This window comes from Procambarus clarkii, chromosome 6, assembly GCF_040958095.1.
Source record: "Procambarus clarkii isolate CNS0578487 chromosome 6, FALCON_Pclarkii_2.0, whole genome shotgun sequence".
Classification (NCBI taxonomy): Eukaryota; Metazoa; Arthropoda; class Malacostraca; order Decapoda; family Cambaridae; genus Procambarus; species Procambarus clarkii.
Window position 1 is genome coordinate 39,006,915 of NC_091155.1, and position 16,013 is coordinate 39,022,927.

At 41.5% G+C, this 16,013-nt stretch overlaps 2 protein-coding genes across 2 annotated transcripts in view; both read right to left on the reverse strand.

The window, feature by feature from the left end:
• Positions 1 to 16,013, reverse strand: part of Rpn1 (regulatory particle non-ATPase 1) — a 674,509-nt gene that overhangs the window by 87,842 nt on the left and 570,654 nt on the right. The gene's annotated exons all lie outside the window — the stretch shown is intronic.
• On the reverse strand, positions 10,304 to 13,681 carry LOC138355045 (uncharacterized). The gene is made up of 2 exons (XM_069309762.1): positions 11,945 to 13,681; positions 10,304 to 11,552 (listed from the first exon to the last, which is right to left on the reverse strand). The coding sequence occupies exon 1, from the start codon at positions 13,542 to 13,544 to the stop codon at positions 12,690 to 12,692; it is 855 nt and encodes a 284-aa protein (XP_069165863.1). The 5' UTR covers positions 13,545 to 13,681; the 3' UTR covers positions 10,304 to 11,552; positions 11,945 to 12,689.

Below are 16,013 nucleotides of genomic sequence, written 5' to 3' on the forward strand. Positions count from 1 at the left end.
TTCATTCAGGAGTCTTGCTATGGATGTAGGACGGAGAGGTGATGGAGATTGAGTAAACATGCATACATTTCAATGATATTTATTTGGCCAGCAGATGTTGTGATCACAGTTAACAAGAACAATTTGTAGGTAGAGATCGCGTCTCCGTGACGATGTGAAATGTTTCTCTCTTTTAGTAAATGCTAACCTACTGACTTTGACTGAGTTTACTAAGTGAAGTGTCGTGTGGTGGACTTTAGAGAGGGAGAGAGACAGAGACAGAGACAGAGTGAGAGATAGAGAGAGAGAGAGAGACAGAGAGAGAGAGAGAGAGAGAGAGAGACAGAGACAGAGAGAGGCACAGAGACAGAGAGAGAGAGAGAGAGAGAGAGAGAGAGAGAGAGAGAGAGAGAGAGAGAGAGACAGAGACCGAGATCGTTACTCTTAAAATGGAATTTGGGCAAAGAACGAACGAAGTTGGTATATTCTCCACGTTACATTAATGATATTGGGTAAAGAACGAAGTTAGCATATTGGTCGTGTTACCTTACAAGGATGTAAGGGTGAGAGTGAAGGCGGGCTTGAAAATTGACATGGTGATCATCCTCTGATGCGTTGTCAGTCTAAGTGAAATGGAGAAAGATATGTGAACAGCGGCAGCAGGAGAAAGGAAAATGATGTTACTTTCCCCAACTATTAAATGATCTGAAGAGAGAGAGAGAGAGAGAGAGAGAGAGAGAGAGAGAGAGAGAGAGAGAGAGAGAGAGAGAGAGAGAGAGAGAGAGAGACAGAGACAGAGACAGAGCGAGTGATAGAGAGAGAGAGAGAGACATGGGGACAGAGAGACTGAGACAGATAGAGAGAGAGAGAGAGAGAGAGACAGGGAGACAGAGACAGATAGAGAGAGAGTCGCAGACCCTGGCGAAACGCAATGGTAATGGGTGTCCCACCACTTCCGGTGACGTAGGAGAAATACCCAGACTAGTTGGAAAGATGACCAGTCAGGCTCCAACCTGCGACCAGTACGCTTACCCCGTCGCGACATTGAAAAACGCTTTAGGTAATGGTACACTCCCCTCCTGCAGGAGACTTTGCCCTCATCCTCACACACACACACACTTAGCTCTTCCTGTAGGGGACGTTAATGGTTTGTCTAACCACATAATGGCCCGCTGCAGTCTCACAACGAGAGTGACTTCCCTCTTTCTTGACCCGAACACAGAAAAAGCCAGGTGCAGCCCCGTGTCTTTTCCATGCATTTCTTACAAACATCACTTAAGACCTTCCTGTAGGGGAGTCAATGGGTTTGTCTAACCACATAATGGCCCAGAGCACTCTCTCCCGACGAAGGGGAAACTCCATCCAGCTCCCATCCCAAAACAACATAACAGGCCGTGCTGCCTTCTCTCATCTACACACTAACTCACGATCAACTCTTTTACTCCTTCCTCCATCTTCCTTCTATTTTCTTACTCCATCACTTACTCTACCACTTACTCTCATCTTTCCTGAGCACTTACCTTAACCCCGAGGACTGGAGCGACGCGCTCCAATTACCTCCGACACGCGCCATAACTTCCGGGAAATTCCCATAACCCGCGAGGACTAGAGGGACGCGCGCCACCTGTCAGCTGCCCAACATGACCTCCCCTCTTTCCTGTCCACATACCCAAACATGCCAAAACTTCCGGGAAATTCCCCCAAAAGCCTGTGTGACTACGACGACGCGCGCGGCACCTGTCAACTTCCGGGAAAATCCCCCAAAACCCTGTGTGACTACGACGACGCGCGCGGCACCTGTCGGGTGGCACTCAAGAGTGCCACCTGGGGCAGCTGGTGCGCGTCGCCGTAGTCACATATTTCACTACTACATATATAAGATGTCCATTTCTTTCTCAGATATGTCTTCTTTCTTTCTCTCCCTTTCTATTTCAGATATGAATTACAAAATTATTATACCCTAATTTACCCTAAACGTTTTAATGTAGGTAATTAAAAGATTATAAAAAAGTTTTTAGAAATGTTAATTATTTACGTTCTAAGGTTGTATATAAAAGTTCTCAAAAAACATTTTCTAAACGTAATTATAAACGTGCTGAAAACAATGAAATGTCGTTTTTAGGATGTTTTAAAAACATGAAAATGTTTGCTGGGGGTCCACTACCGCCCACAGTGTTGGTAGGGGGTTCCACTGCCGCCCACAGGGTCGGTAGGGGGACCACTGCCACCCACAGGGTCGGCAGGGGGTCCACTACCGCCCACAGGGTCGCTATGAAGTCAACTACCGCCCATAGTGTTTGTATAGTGTCCACTACCGTCCATAGTGTTATTATGGGGTCCACTACCCCTCATAGTGGCGGTATGGGGGTCCATTACTACCCACAGGGTGTGTCTGGGGTCTATTTTTTCTGTATAGCAGAGGTGGCAATACTGCTTTTCCAATCTCATTTGTTGTTCAATGTAAAATATTTGTTGCTCGACTTGCAACAATTTATATATATATATATATATATATATATATATATATATATATATATATATATATATATATATATATATATATATATATATATATATATATATATATATATGTATATATATAGTATAGTGCTTTTGCAATAATGTACCAATGTGTGTATTTGTTGTATTGTATTGTTGAAATACATTGTTCACATGAAATACATGTGAAATATTGTTGAAAACATCTTGATGACTTATTAAACCAAAATTATTTATTAGTCAGAAGAAAGACAAAAACGCGATTTATATGTTAAACCTCTACCAGACAAATATTTTAAGTAAAACCGAAGATATTTGTAGTTTTATAAAAGGGGCAGTTTTCATTGCTCGTCGAGCTCGAAAACCGCCGCATTCATCTCAGAACCATGCCTATTTCACGCAGATTCCTTAATAAACGTAAGAGTTTTATATGTCACAAGAAAGATAGAAATATAAGCTTCATTCTAAATACCTTACCATGGGTATATTTAAATTTAAAGCGAAAATACATGTACTTTTATAATAGCCGAGCTTTGACTCTGGACAGATTGATCGACTGAGCAACTCTCTCTCAGAACAATGTTTATTTCACGTGAATTCGTTAATATACATATATGTTTTATATGTCTCAAGAAAGACAGGCATATAAGCTTCACTTTAAACACTTTACCATAGACATATTTAAAGTTCTAATGAAGATACATGCATTTTAAAAATTATGGAGCTCCCACCCCGTACAGACTGAACGACAGAGCAACTCTCTCTTAGATCAATGTTTATTTCACGTGAATTCGTTAATAAGCACAAATGTTTTATATGTCTTAAGCAAGATAGAAATAAGAGCTTCATTTTAAATACATTACAATAGTCATATTTATAGCTCAAGTGAATATACATATGTTTTTATAGTAGCGCTCAGTAGCTTGTCGGGCATGGAGTGCAGACGCCTACGCACTTGCCGATATATTGTATAATTAACAAAGATACGCTAATAAAGCCTAAAATCTTATATGCCTCCAGAAAGACCGAGATATGAACATTATTATGATTGCACCAAATGAAATATATTATGTTCGAGAACAAAGATATATCAATTTTAAATTAAGTTTTGACTCTTGCTCGGGCGAGAGAGATGGGGGCACCTCTCGCCCCCATCTATTGGAGATTCTGTCCACTAAAGACCCAAAGCTACTCAAACCCTCCAAGCATTATTTAAGTAATGAAGTAATATGGTATATTTACTCACTATAATGTGAGTGCTGAATGCAGAACATGAGAAAACATATATTTACTTCAAACTAATGTAATTTCATTATGAAATAAGTAGCATCAAAGGAAGTCGATGGTCCAAGCGGCAATGTTGTGGAGCGACTTATCCAAGATATATCGTTGTTTGGAAAGTGTTTGTTGGCATATCCAGTTGTCGCACTTCTCTGCACAAATTATCACAAATTTAAATTATAATGTTAACAAGTAGAATACGTATTGTTAATAAAATCTAACATAACTAGCCAGAAAACATTTAACATTTATTAAGGGGGCATATCGTTTTAAATCGTTATAAATTAAAAGTTGTTCAATTTGCTTATAAATTTATTTATGAAATGGTTATAGAACGGGCTGCAACTGGTCCAAGTTTCACCATCACACCCTAAACAGAAAAGGAGAAGAAAAATACACAACGTATTATGCAACGAATTTTCAACATTTTCAAATAATTTCAGGGAACACGTGTGTCAACTAAAATCATTTCTATAACACTCAGATATTAAAATTAGCACATAATAAAGGATTGTAGTGATCCGTTTTATCAATAAAGTGTTTAGTGCAATAATATAATTTTTCAAAGTTACCTTTCCAAAAATATGCAATATATGATGTTTATAAATTTTTATAAAATCAACAAATGGACTTTGGACTAAAATGTCTACTACGTTTTGTAGAAGCACAAACTCTACATATACGGTGTAATTTGCATGAAAATTGATTAATAAATGAAAGCTATGAAGTACTTTGAAGTTGTAAATTACTTTCCTGAGTAAAATAAAGATCAAAGTTCGGCCACCTGTAGCTGAGCTTGACTTCGACAGATTTCGTTCATAATTTGCACCCTTGCAGATAGGCATCCATTGAGCAAGGTGTGCAAGTTTCATGCAAATCCCTTGATAACAAATGAAAAAAGAAATTAGCCAAAAAAAAGAAGAAAAAAACAAAGAAAAAAAATTACATATAAATATATTGCACATACATATTACAATTATTACAAGAGTTTGTGCTTCTACAGCACATAGTAGACATTTTAGTTGACACATGTGTTCCCTGAGATTATTTGAGAATGTTGAACATTCGTTGCATAATACGTTGTGTATTTTTTTTCTCCTTTTCTGTTTAGGGTGTGATGGTGAAACTTGGACCAGTTGCAGCCCTTTCTATAACCATTTCCTAAATAAATTTATAAGCAAATTGAACAACTTTTAATTTATAACGATTTAAAACGATATGCCCCCTTAAAAAATATATGTTTGGAAGTTAAATCGACTTCATAGGACAATAGTTTTGTTATATATACTCGTTATTCGTTGACATGCGTTCGCTACTTAAACTACCATGTACTGTACTTAAGTAAAATCTCCCATGTCTCTTCGCTCATCTCACCGAACCCTACAGGCTTTGTGATATATTGTTAAATTAATTGAGATTCACAAATAAAGCTTATAATTGTATATGTTATCAAAAAGGCAGAGCTTAGTTTAGTTCATTTATTATGCACCCCATACCCATCCTATGAGCGATAGTGGAGTGATACAGAGGCACATAATGGGATCAGGGACTGAGCCCACAATTCATATAGCCAAGCAAGTTATAATCTTGATAAACTAGTTACAAAAGTCAATGCACATTGTCACATCAACAATGGGCTCGAGACCGGCCACAAGTACAGTTTATAATTTAAGCAACTGACATATATGGAGGGCTAGTGTCACAATAGATATGTTTGTCCTGCACATTTCCAGAGTAGTTTGCTTGGGTTCTTTTAATTATCTTAGATATCAACTTGCTATATCATTGAAGAGAACCTCCTAGGTACTATACTGTATATATACTGGTAAGAAATATAATAATCCTGAGAAATCGTGAAAATTATGTTGTACGAGTGCTTCCAGTTAAGTAACATAGTTCATTTGTGTGCGCGTGCTTGAAGAGGAAATGTTATCCACCCCCCTCCCCATTGTAAATATTTGTGGGTTTCAGACCATACGGCCGCGGCTTACCCTCTCCGCGGTCGAGGGTAAGAACACTGGACTGGATGTATATACCCAGTATTACAAGTAAACATTAGCAATAACAATTATGGAAAGTTCCTTCACCTATACATAGAGAAGAGACTGAACTTCAGCACCCACATACAACACATAAGGGGATGCTCTGAGAGAGAGAGAGAGAGAGAGAGAGGGAGAGTAAAAATATCCACTGAGGTCTGATTAAGTCCTTTTGGGGACCTTAATCATTAGGACGTTCAATGATTAACGCAAAGTGAAGCGTATTCAGATGGTATATTGACAACATTCAGCATATCTCATACTGACCTAGTAGTACTTGGTGCACAAATACTTTTTCCAAAGGAATCGCAAAACATAATTAAACACAACTGTACCGTACAGTGTTATATATTTATTTCAGTTTGAACAATTTTTAACATTAAAGGATAAATCCTTTAATTGGTTGAAATTGGTTTTAACATTCGAAATCTAATTTGTTGATGTTAAATAATATAAGGTTCAAATTTATTAAGATACATACTTTAAAAACTATTTCTATTTGAAATTTAAATAACATAAAAAGAGTACAGAATATAACAAATACCGACTATATAAAATACCTGACACTTGCAGCACTTAATTATGCTATTGTAACACATTGAAAGTAATAACAATATTTGATTCAGCAAAGCATTTGGTAAGGTTATAATAATAATAATAATAATAATGTATTAATTAAGTATTTTAAATTATAATTCACAACTTACTAGCGCACAAGAAACAAATCCACGAATCATCATTACATTCTGTAGCACCTACACATGATCCATGGTGCCAAATATTGCAACGGTCACAGCATAAAATCAGCTTCAAATCATTTGGCTTTCTGCAAATGCAGTACACTTCCATCGAGCATGACCGGATGATTCGTTTTCTTCTCAGTGTCTGAGCTGCAGGGAATGAGATGAGACACTTTCCTTTAAAGTTCTCTTGAAGATGTTGTCTCATTCTGCACATCATACGAGGTTCACCGGATCTACACCACTTGCAAGTGATGCAGCAAACGCCACAGCATATACCCCACTCATACTTAAGTCCCTGTGTCTGCTGACATTCATTATATTGCATATCAGCTTATCATCCTGGCAATTAGCAAGAGCACACAAGATAACTTCAGTAGATTTGGATGGTAATTTATGCCTGGTGTCGTATATGTTAATTTGTCCAGTTACTCCAATGTTGGAAACGTTGATGGTTGGTGACCCAGTGACAACCACCAACTTGGATAATTTGAATAAATTCACCAATTGTAACTGGCCAGGAGAGGTCCTGCTACAACGCTGGGTCATGAAGGCCTTCTACCCTTAGCACAGTTTCATGAGGTCACATGCATATTTTATATGAAGGTCAGAGAGCTGTACATTTGTTCCAATGTTCATTATCGCGTCATCTGTTAAATAATTTAACATTGTCGAATGTGAAGCACTGTTATCACTCTCCTTATTGTTGCATTGGTGTGAGGAGTGGCAGTGATTGGTGCAGTTTATTTTTTTTTAAATAGGGACATATATTTGTACTGCAGATACCAGTACAGTTGCACCGTTTCTTTATATATTTTATACTTGGGTTAGCAAGGCGAGACTCTTCTCTTAACGTGATACTGTTGGTATCAAATAGAAATAGTTTTTAAAGTATGTATCTTGATAAATTTGAACCTTATATTATTTAACATCAACAAATTAGATTTCGAATGTTAAAACCAATTTCAACCAATTAAAGAATTTATCCTTTAATGTTAAAAATTGTTCAAACTGAAATAAATATATAACACTGTACAGTATAGTTGTGTTTGCCTGCCATAGCCTGCCACAGCCTTGAGAGCACGGAGCCTCTCTCTACATTGACGACCCAGTCTGGCTAAAACATTGCGGTACAGTAGAACCTCAAGACCAAGGTATTTGTATCTGGTTACATAGTCGAGCAGAGAGCCATCATCCAACTGCATTTTGCGAACGGCCCCACCCCGTCTGGGTGGGCGTCGGTTCAGGATCTTTGTTTTCTCTACTGAGATTACTAAGCATAGTTCCTGACATGTGTACAATACAGAGTTCAGAACATTTTGGGTGTTGGTATACCCATTGATGTGGATCAGTATATCATCCATATAGCTAATGATGTGTTCGCTGGACTTTCTAGTTACTAAATTTAAAAGTGCACTGATTAACACATTGAACAGAGTAGGACTGAGAACACCTCCCTGTGGAGTGCCAAGTTCAAAATCTCTCGTTACACGCCTATACCCTTGGAACAGTACAGATGACTTCCTGTTGAATAGATAGCCTCTTATCCTCCGTAGAAGCCATCCTCCAACATTCATTTTAGCAAGTTCTCTCAGAATGACGTGTGGGTTAGCAATGTCAAAGGCTGACTTAAGATCTAGGAAAGTGGTATATGACCTATCAGTCTGTAGGGTGAGGAATGTGGTAATACAGTGATGTACACTCTTTCCATGCGTGAAGCCATATATCTGGGGAGACAACATATTAATAATTTTGTAAAGGAGACGGTTGAGAACCATCCTCTCAAGACACTTATAGAGACAACTAGTGAGGGAGATTGGGCGAAAAACACTCGGCTGGTGAGGTTTAGGAATGGGAATAATAACACTGTTGGTCCATGACTTAGGAAGCTCCCCAGTTTCATAGCTCATATTATACAATTCAAGCAAGGGATTCCCTGGAACTAGCAGAAGCATAGGCAGTATGCCGTAAGTAACTCCATCCTCCCCGGGTGATGTAGCTTTGCCTTTATGTAGAGCAGAGTCTAGTTTGTATTCAGTAAAAAACATGTCACAGTCATCCTCTTGATGAAGCATGACGTCAAGGAACCTTGCCCTATCAGTATATCTATTATTTAATTCATTCTGTGAGGGTAGAGGAAGACTGTCAAAGCTGAAAGTCGTGGCCCAAGCATCAACAAGCTCATTTGCTCTGTGCAGAGGATTAGGGTATGAGATCTCTGCAGCATTTTTCCCTTTGATCTTGTTGATATCCTTCCATGCCCGACTTAGTGGCGTGTGAGAATTGAGACTACGTACAAAAGTTTCCCAGTCTGTCTGCCTCAGCTCCACCATATGTTCCCTGGCCTTAGCCAGAGCCGTTTGAAAGAGCCGAAGCATTTCAGCAGTGCGGGTCCTTCTATAAGCTAGTCCAATTATTCTGGCAGTGCGTTTTAGTGCATGCACTTTAGAATCATTATAATAAGCATAAGTGCTATGACCAGTGTAATTTGGGTTACGTGGCCTGGACGATGGATCAAGTGATTCTATAAACTGCTCGATAATATCTGTGAGCTCATTGTTAAAATCTTCAACTGATGAAGGCTCAGATGAACTGCACCAATCTGACACATGAGCAACAAGATTGTCTCGTTGATCGATGGGCACAGCCAGCCTCTTCCGCGTGAACACTCCGCCAGGGAGGATAGAGCTGCCAATGTTTACAATGGCTAACATAGACAGATGATCAGACGCCATATCTGGCACTATTGACGAGGCGCACACGGTGTGGGAGACGTTGAAACCGAGACATAGACCAAGAATACCTCCGTAGATATTCGTCGGTTCAAGGTCACCCACAATCTGTGCATCATCGTGACTACCTAATAGTGACACCAGTTGGTTGCCGTTACGATTACTGAACTGCGAATTACCAATATTCCTATGTCTAGCGTTATAATCACCTTTAATGATGGTACGCTCAGTCTGAATACAGATAGGAAGGTCAGTATAATTAAAGTTACAAGGAGTTGATTATTTAGTACATAGTTGTTTTTCTCTTAAACTGGATGATAGAGGGGGAGTCTTTAACGTGATTGGGAATACATACATACACACACACATACATACATACATACATACATACATACATACATACATACATACATACATACATACATACATACATACATACATACATACATACATACGTACGTACATACGTACATACGTACATACGTACATACGTACATACATACATACATACATACATACATACATACATACATACATACATACATACATACATACATACATACATACATACATACATACATACGTACGTACATACGTACATACATAAATACATACATACATACATACATACATTCATACATACATACATACATACATACATACATACATACATACATACATACATACATACATACATACATACATACATACATACATACATACATTCATACATACATACATACATACATACATACATACATACATACATACATACATACATACATACATACATACATACATACATTCATACATACATACATACATACATACATACATACATACATACATACATACATACATACATACATACATACATACATACATACATACATACATTCATACATACATACATACATACATACATACATACATGCATACATACATACATACATACATACATTCATACATACATACATACATACATACATACATTCATACATACATACATACATACATACATACATACATACATACATACATACATACATACATACTATTATAGACTGTGGGTTGGTTGGTGTTGTCGTCGTTGATCCTTCTCTACGGACAACCCAACCCACAACTCGGTAGAGTGCTTATACTAGGAGATCACCCTTGGCGCTTCTGGCTCTTGGAGAGGGGCTCAACGTCACACGTTTAGGGGATGCGGCTCCCACACCTAGCCTCGTTGTCACGTGCACACACCCACTCGAGCCGCTGTGACTCCCCACTCTCTCCTTAGGTAATATGATCTCTTCGATCCCCTTTTGGCTTATTAGTACTACCTTCTACCCTGTCCACAGCAGTGGTTCTTGGTTCTTTCTCTCTCTCTCTCCTTCTTTACTACTTCCTGGGAAGCCTCACTAGGACAAGGGCAAACACCAGCAAATTGGGATACATTTACTGGACAAAGCACATACACGATACATACACACAAATAATAATAATGAATCCTATACTCTATAATATCACAATCAGGTTGCACTCCAACACCATCAGAACTCTATTATCAGCTTATCAAGTGGGATCCTATCTCCTGGTTCACCACTTGATACTATCAACCTCCTCAAGTTGATCAAGTCTACATACACTGTTGCACCATCAGCAAGAGAATATATATATATGTATCTATAAATGTGTACAAAGAAAATCAGCATTTGCATGCAATAACATATATCAGTATAAATGTTCATTGATACACAACAATGATCAATCGATCACTCTATCAGTCCTAGAACGCATACATCGGTAGGTAATCCAGCCTACGCCTGCAACTCTAAACTTAAGTATAAAACTCCTTGACATAAGAATGCAAACAAGCACTCACCTCTCACTGCGTCTTGCACGCTAATGACAACCAAACACTATCAACTCCCTATAAGTAATCCACCAGAACTTCCCTTCCACTTCTGGAAGTTCACTACCCTGATATCTTTAGGTTCTTCCGGGCTTCACTACCAGGATCCTCTGCAGCTCCTCCAGGCTGCTACCATGAAGTTTCCTTGAGCAACTACGGTGCTTCACCCTTCTGCTAGGTTCCTCCATGGCTCTCTTGGCTGCTACACCATGAAGTTTCCTCGAGCAACTATGGTGCTTCTCCACCTCTACAGAAGCACGTGACACTCCTCTTCACTACTTCTCCTCACAGCTCAAGGTCCTCGCTTCACTACCTTGGAGTCTCATCAATTACCTCATCTAGGCTGGCCTCGAAGTTCTCAGCAACTTCTTCCCCAAAGACAAACCTGCAACCCATCGACACTCCAATAAAAATGTTTCCCCCTCTAACACATAAACAAAAAATAATCACACAATATGTTTGCCTCAAATCTCTATCTGTGCTCTACATACAGTGAGAGTGGACTCCCCCTTTTTGGGCGGGTCCATACTCCACCTCGCCCGGCGGCGGCCCTCACTCGTTGGGAGGGTCTTCCTCCGTCAGGAGCCGGGCTCCCTCAGTCGTCTGTCAGAGCTCAGAGGGGACGGACGTCGCTCCGTGTTCCTCCCTCTTCACTCTCCTATTTCAGGCTTTCTGCCTTATTAAAACATGTCTAACTTATAAATAAACATTGCTACTGTCGCTGGGCACACGACCAACTACAAGCAATCACTATGAACTGGCGTATACCGTGCTTACCACAGATTAACTGGTCGAGGGCGCTTCTCCCTCTGACGGCGTCTGGTCACGGCGCTTCCACGGCCCACAATAATGCCTCTGGGCGATTTAATAAACACTTCGTCGACCAGGACTTGAGACCACAACGTTCCCAGCTCGGTTCCACAGCTGGTACGTCTGCACACTTCTCTTCTCTTCGAGATATATCACTAGGGGTTCCCTTCTGGCGGGAGCTCGAACGGAGCGCGGCTTTCTCCTGCGATGTCTGGCACTCAAGTGAGGTCAAAGCCCCTCCAGAAGCAAGCCTCACGCCTCCAGCAAAATGTCCACATCTCCTAACCAGTCACTTATCTGTTTTCTTCTACACTGCTCATAATCTTAAAGTCTTTATCATATCCAAGCAACTATGTTACATATGCGTTATCACCTCAATATTTGCTAGACCTTCTAATCAGGTCAGGCTTGATGAATAACTCTCAAGGAGGGAGACTCGTTTCTCCTGCAGGCTGAGATCATAACACTCCCCTCCCCTTATTTTTGAGAGTTATTCCAGTGACAAAGCTCGGGATAATACATCAGCCACCACACTGTCTCGTTCTTCACCCCATATACTCCCTTAGGAGTCTACAATTAGTTCGTTGCACCTTGCAACATCTGGCTCACAACTCGCCAGAAATATGATCCTCTCACAAACGATCTGGCTCCTCTGGCACCTCTTGGCTAGGCTGTCCTCCTAGGACGCCTGCACTCCCTCGGTCCACTCTACTTATTGTTCCCACCCTCCATTTCCTCGTCTTCTTCTCTTCACGTCCAGAGTCAGACATCTGCTGTCTGTACCTCCTCTGTCGTCTTCACACTTCCATCTACTGCCATTATACTTCCGTCTCCTGTCATCGTACTTCACTCCCTCGTCTTCACTGACGATCCTCCCTTTCGTCTCCTCATTTATCCGAGACTTCATCCTGTTTGACCTCCATCGAGTCCTCGGCTTTCTTCTATTCCTCCATGCTTGCATCATCATCCTCTTCCCGCACTTCTCACCTCTGTACAACTCCATTTCTTCTCCTTCAACTCTTCTTCGTTCCCTAAAAGTTTCCTCGAGCACTGTACTACACTCAACAGCACTCGACCGTACTTGTCGCTCTACCTCTCCTAGAGTGCTCGTAAGCATCTCTCCACACATACTGTCTCTTCTCCTTTCATTTTCTCGGCTATTACTCTTCTTCACTATCTTTCCTCCACGTTTTCTGTGAAACATGTCAACTCCTGACATCTCAAACAACTTAACTCTACTATCCAAATGCATCTGTGCTCGTGGACCACTTGACGCTCTACTCCCGTCCTCAGTATGTCCACATCCTTCCTCATTCCTACTCAGCACAGTTGCATTCGCCTTCCGACTCTTAATTTCAGCAGGCTGGACTCTACTCAGGTCCGCTCTCTTCACATGATTCTTCTTCGGCTGGGTCATCCTCACTTTCGACCTCACCGAGACTTCATTTTCCTGGGCTGGACTTTCATCAAACAGCCATGCTATATCTACATCAGTATCTTCTACCGGTTTAATCGACACTGTCTCATCTTCTCCAGCATCTTCCTTGTCGGCCACCTCTGTCTTCATCACTACCGAGACAGGGTTTTCAATGGCTTGGCGGTCTCCTGACTCATCTTCTCGGATGTCAGTCAGGTTCACACTCTCAGGTGTCCCACTCGTGCCGTGGCCTTCTGGGCTCTCCTCTGGCACAGTCTCCGCTATGACTCTTGGCAACACCTTTGTCCCGCACAAGTCATTCCCCAGGATCACTTGAACTCCTGGAACAGGTATGTCGGGGCACACTCCCAACATCACCTCCGCCGACACATATTCCGACCTTAGCTGGACAGTACAAATGGGCATGTCACTCTCAGACAATAACCCATATACTTTCATCTTACTCCTGCCAGCTAATCGTCGATCATTCCCAATCAGGCTTCTCGTAATCAAGCTCTGATTAGCTCCGGTATCTCTTAAGATACCAACTTCTACCTCAGGTTGGCTTCCTATTCTGATCCAACCTTTGCTCATGAACGGCCTATACCTCTCGTTCACTAAGTTCATCTTCTGTGGTTTGTCTTGGAACACATTAGTATATTTACTTCGGGGGTCACACATGGCCAGGGTCACAACTCTCTTGCCCTGCCGACAGTCTCGCATCACGGTACCCAATCCGTTACATTGGTAACATCTCATCTGGGAAAAATCTCTCCTATACGTACCAGAGTAGCTCTGACTCTGCCCACTCGTATTGGAGTTCCTCGGGCCAGACGTACTACTCGTACTCTGTGGAGCTTTACTGGACTCTTGATTCCCTGGATAACGATTAGTTTCTCGTTTGGCTCCTCCATCCTCACTTTCAGACGAAGTGTGCGACCTACTCTTCTGAGTTTTAGGGTACTTACTTTTATCTGCCCATTTATCAAAATTCTTCTCATCCCAGATTCTTCTGGGTCTCTCATAATTTCTTCCTCCCCAGACTCCACTGGGTCTGCCATTGCTGCGTCTCGCCTCGCTTCTCACTCTGTTCTCCCTCAAGCCCTTGTATGCTTCGGTAATCATATCCGCCCTATCTGCGGCATCTTTTACCTCCTTTATCCCTGCTTCTTGGAGCTTGAACTTTGTTTCGGGATGCATCATCTCCAAGAACTTCTCCATGACCATCAGTTGCTTCAGGTCAGCGTAAGATCCAACTCCAGCAGCCTCAATCCACTTCTGGAATCGTCTTTCCAGATCTCTTGCTGTCTCAGCAAAAGTACACGCTCCAACTTTGATCATTTCTCTGAAGCGCTTCCTATAAGCTTCTGGGGTTAACTGAAACGAGCGCAATATGCTGCTCTTTACCGTGGCATAATCCTGGCACTCTTCCAGTGACAATTGGGTGTATGCCTCCCTGGCTGCATCGGTCAATCTTAATTGGACCAGCTGGGCCCATTCCTCTTGTGGCCACTCCTTGATACTGGCTACTTTTTCAAAATGCTCGAAGAAGCTCTCCGCCTCTTCGGGAACAAACAAGGGAATGTCCTTCTCCCTAACTCTGACATCTGGTGGGTGTGATACCTGGGTTGTGCTCTCTGGCAACCCATGTTCAATCCTTTGCTCAGCCAAGGTTCTATTCGCTTCTATCTGCATTTGTTTTGTTTTCTCTTTTTCTTTTTCGACCTGGGCTTTTTCTTTCTCTTGTTCCAACTCCAGTTCTCTTACTCTGGTTTTCTCTTTTTCTACTTCCAGTCTGGTTTTCTCTTTTTCTATTTCCTTTTTCATCTGGAGTTCTAACTTCATCTTTTCCAGCTGGAACTGTCTCTCCTTGTCCTCTCGTTGTTGTTGCATCTGGAGCTCTAACTGGAATCTCTCCAAGCTCCTATTCCGGCTACTCCTGCTACTGCGGCTACTCTTGCTGCTCCTACTCGATCCCTGGGATCTCACGTCATCCTGCCCATCATCCTCCTTTCCACTTTCAGCTCCTTTTTGGGCTCCCTGCTCTGCCACTTCATTTTTGGCTCTTAACTGCCTCAGGATCTCATCCTTCATCCCAGCTACTTTAGATGCTTTCAACCTGATGCCACATTTTTCTGCTATTTGTTTCAATTGATCCCTCGTGCAACCTTCCAAGTCCTCAGGTTTGCCTGACTCCACAAACGCTTGCACCTTATCCATCTTGTCCTGTGAGTCTTCCCAAGAGAGAGAATATACACCTGCGGTCACACAGTTTATCTATTTCAGCAAGGGTGTACAAATCCACTCTTGGACAGGGTGTGGGTGTGTCAGTTCACTCTCCCGGACAGGCCCCCAATTTATTATAGACTGTGGGTTGGGGGTGTTGTCGTCGTTGATCCTTCTCTACGGACAACCCAACCCACAACTCGGTAGAGTGCTTATACTAGGAGATCACCCTTGGCGCTTCTGGCTCTTGGAGAGGGGCTCAACGTCACACGTTTAGGGGATGCGGCTCCCACACCTAGCCTCGTTGTCACGTGCACACACCCACTCGAGCCGCTGTGACTCCCCACTCTCTGCTTAGGTAATATGATCTCTTCGATCCCCTTTTGGCTTATT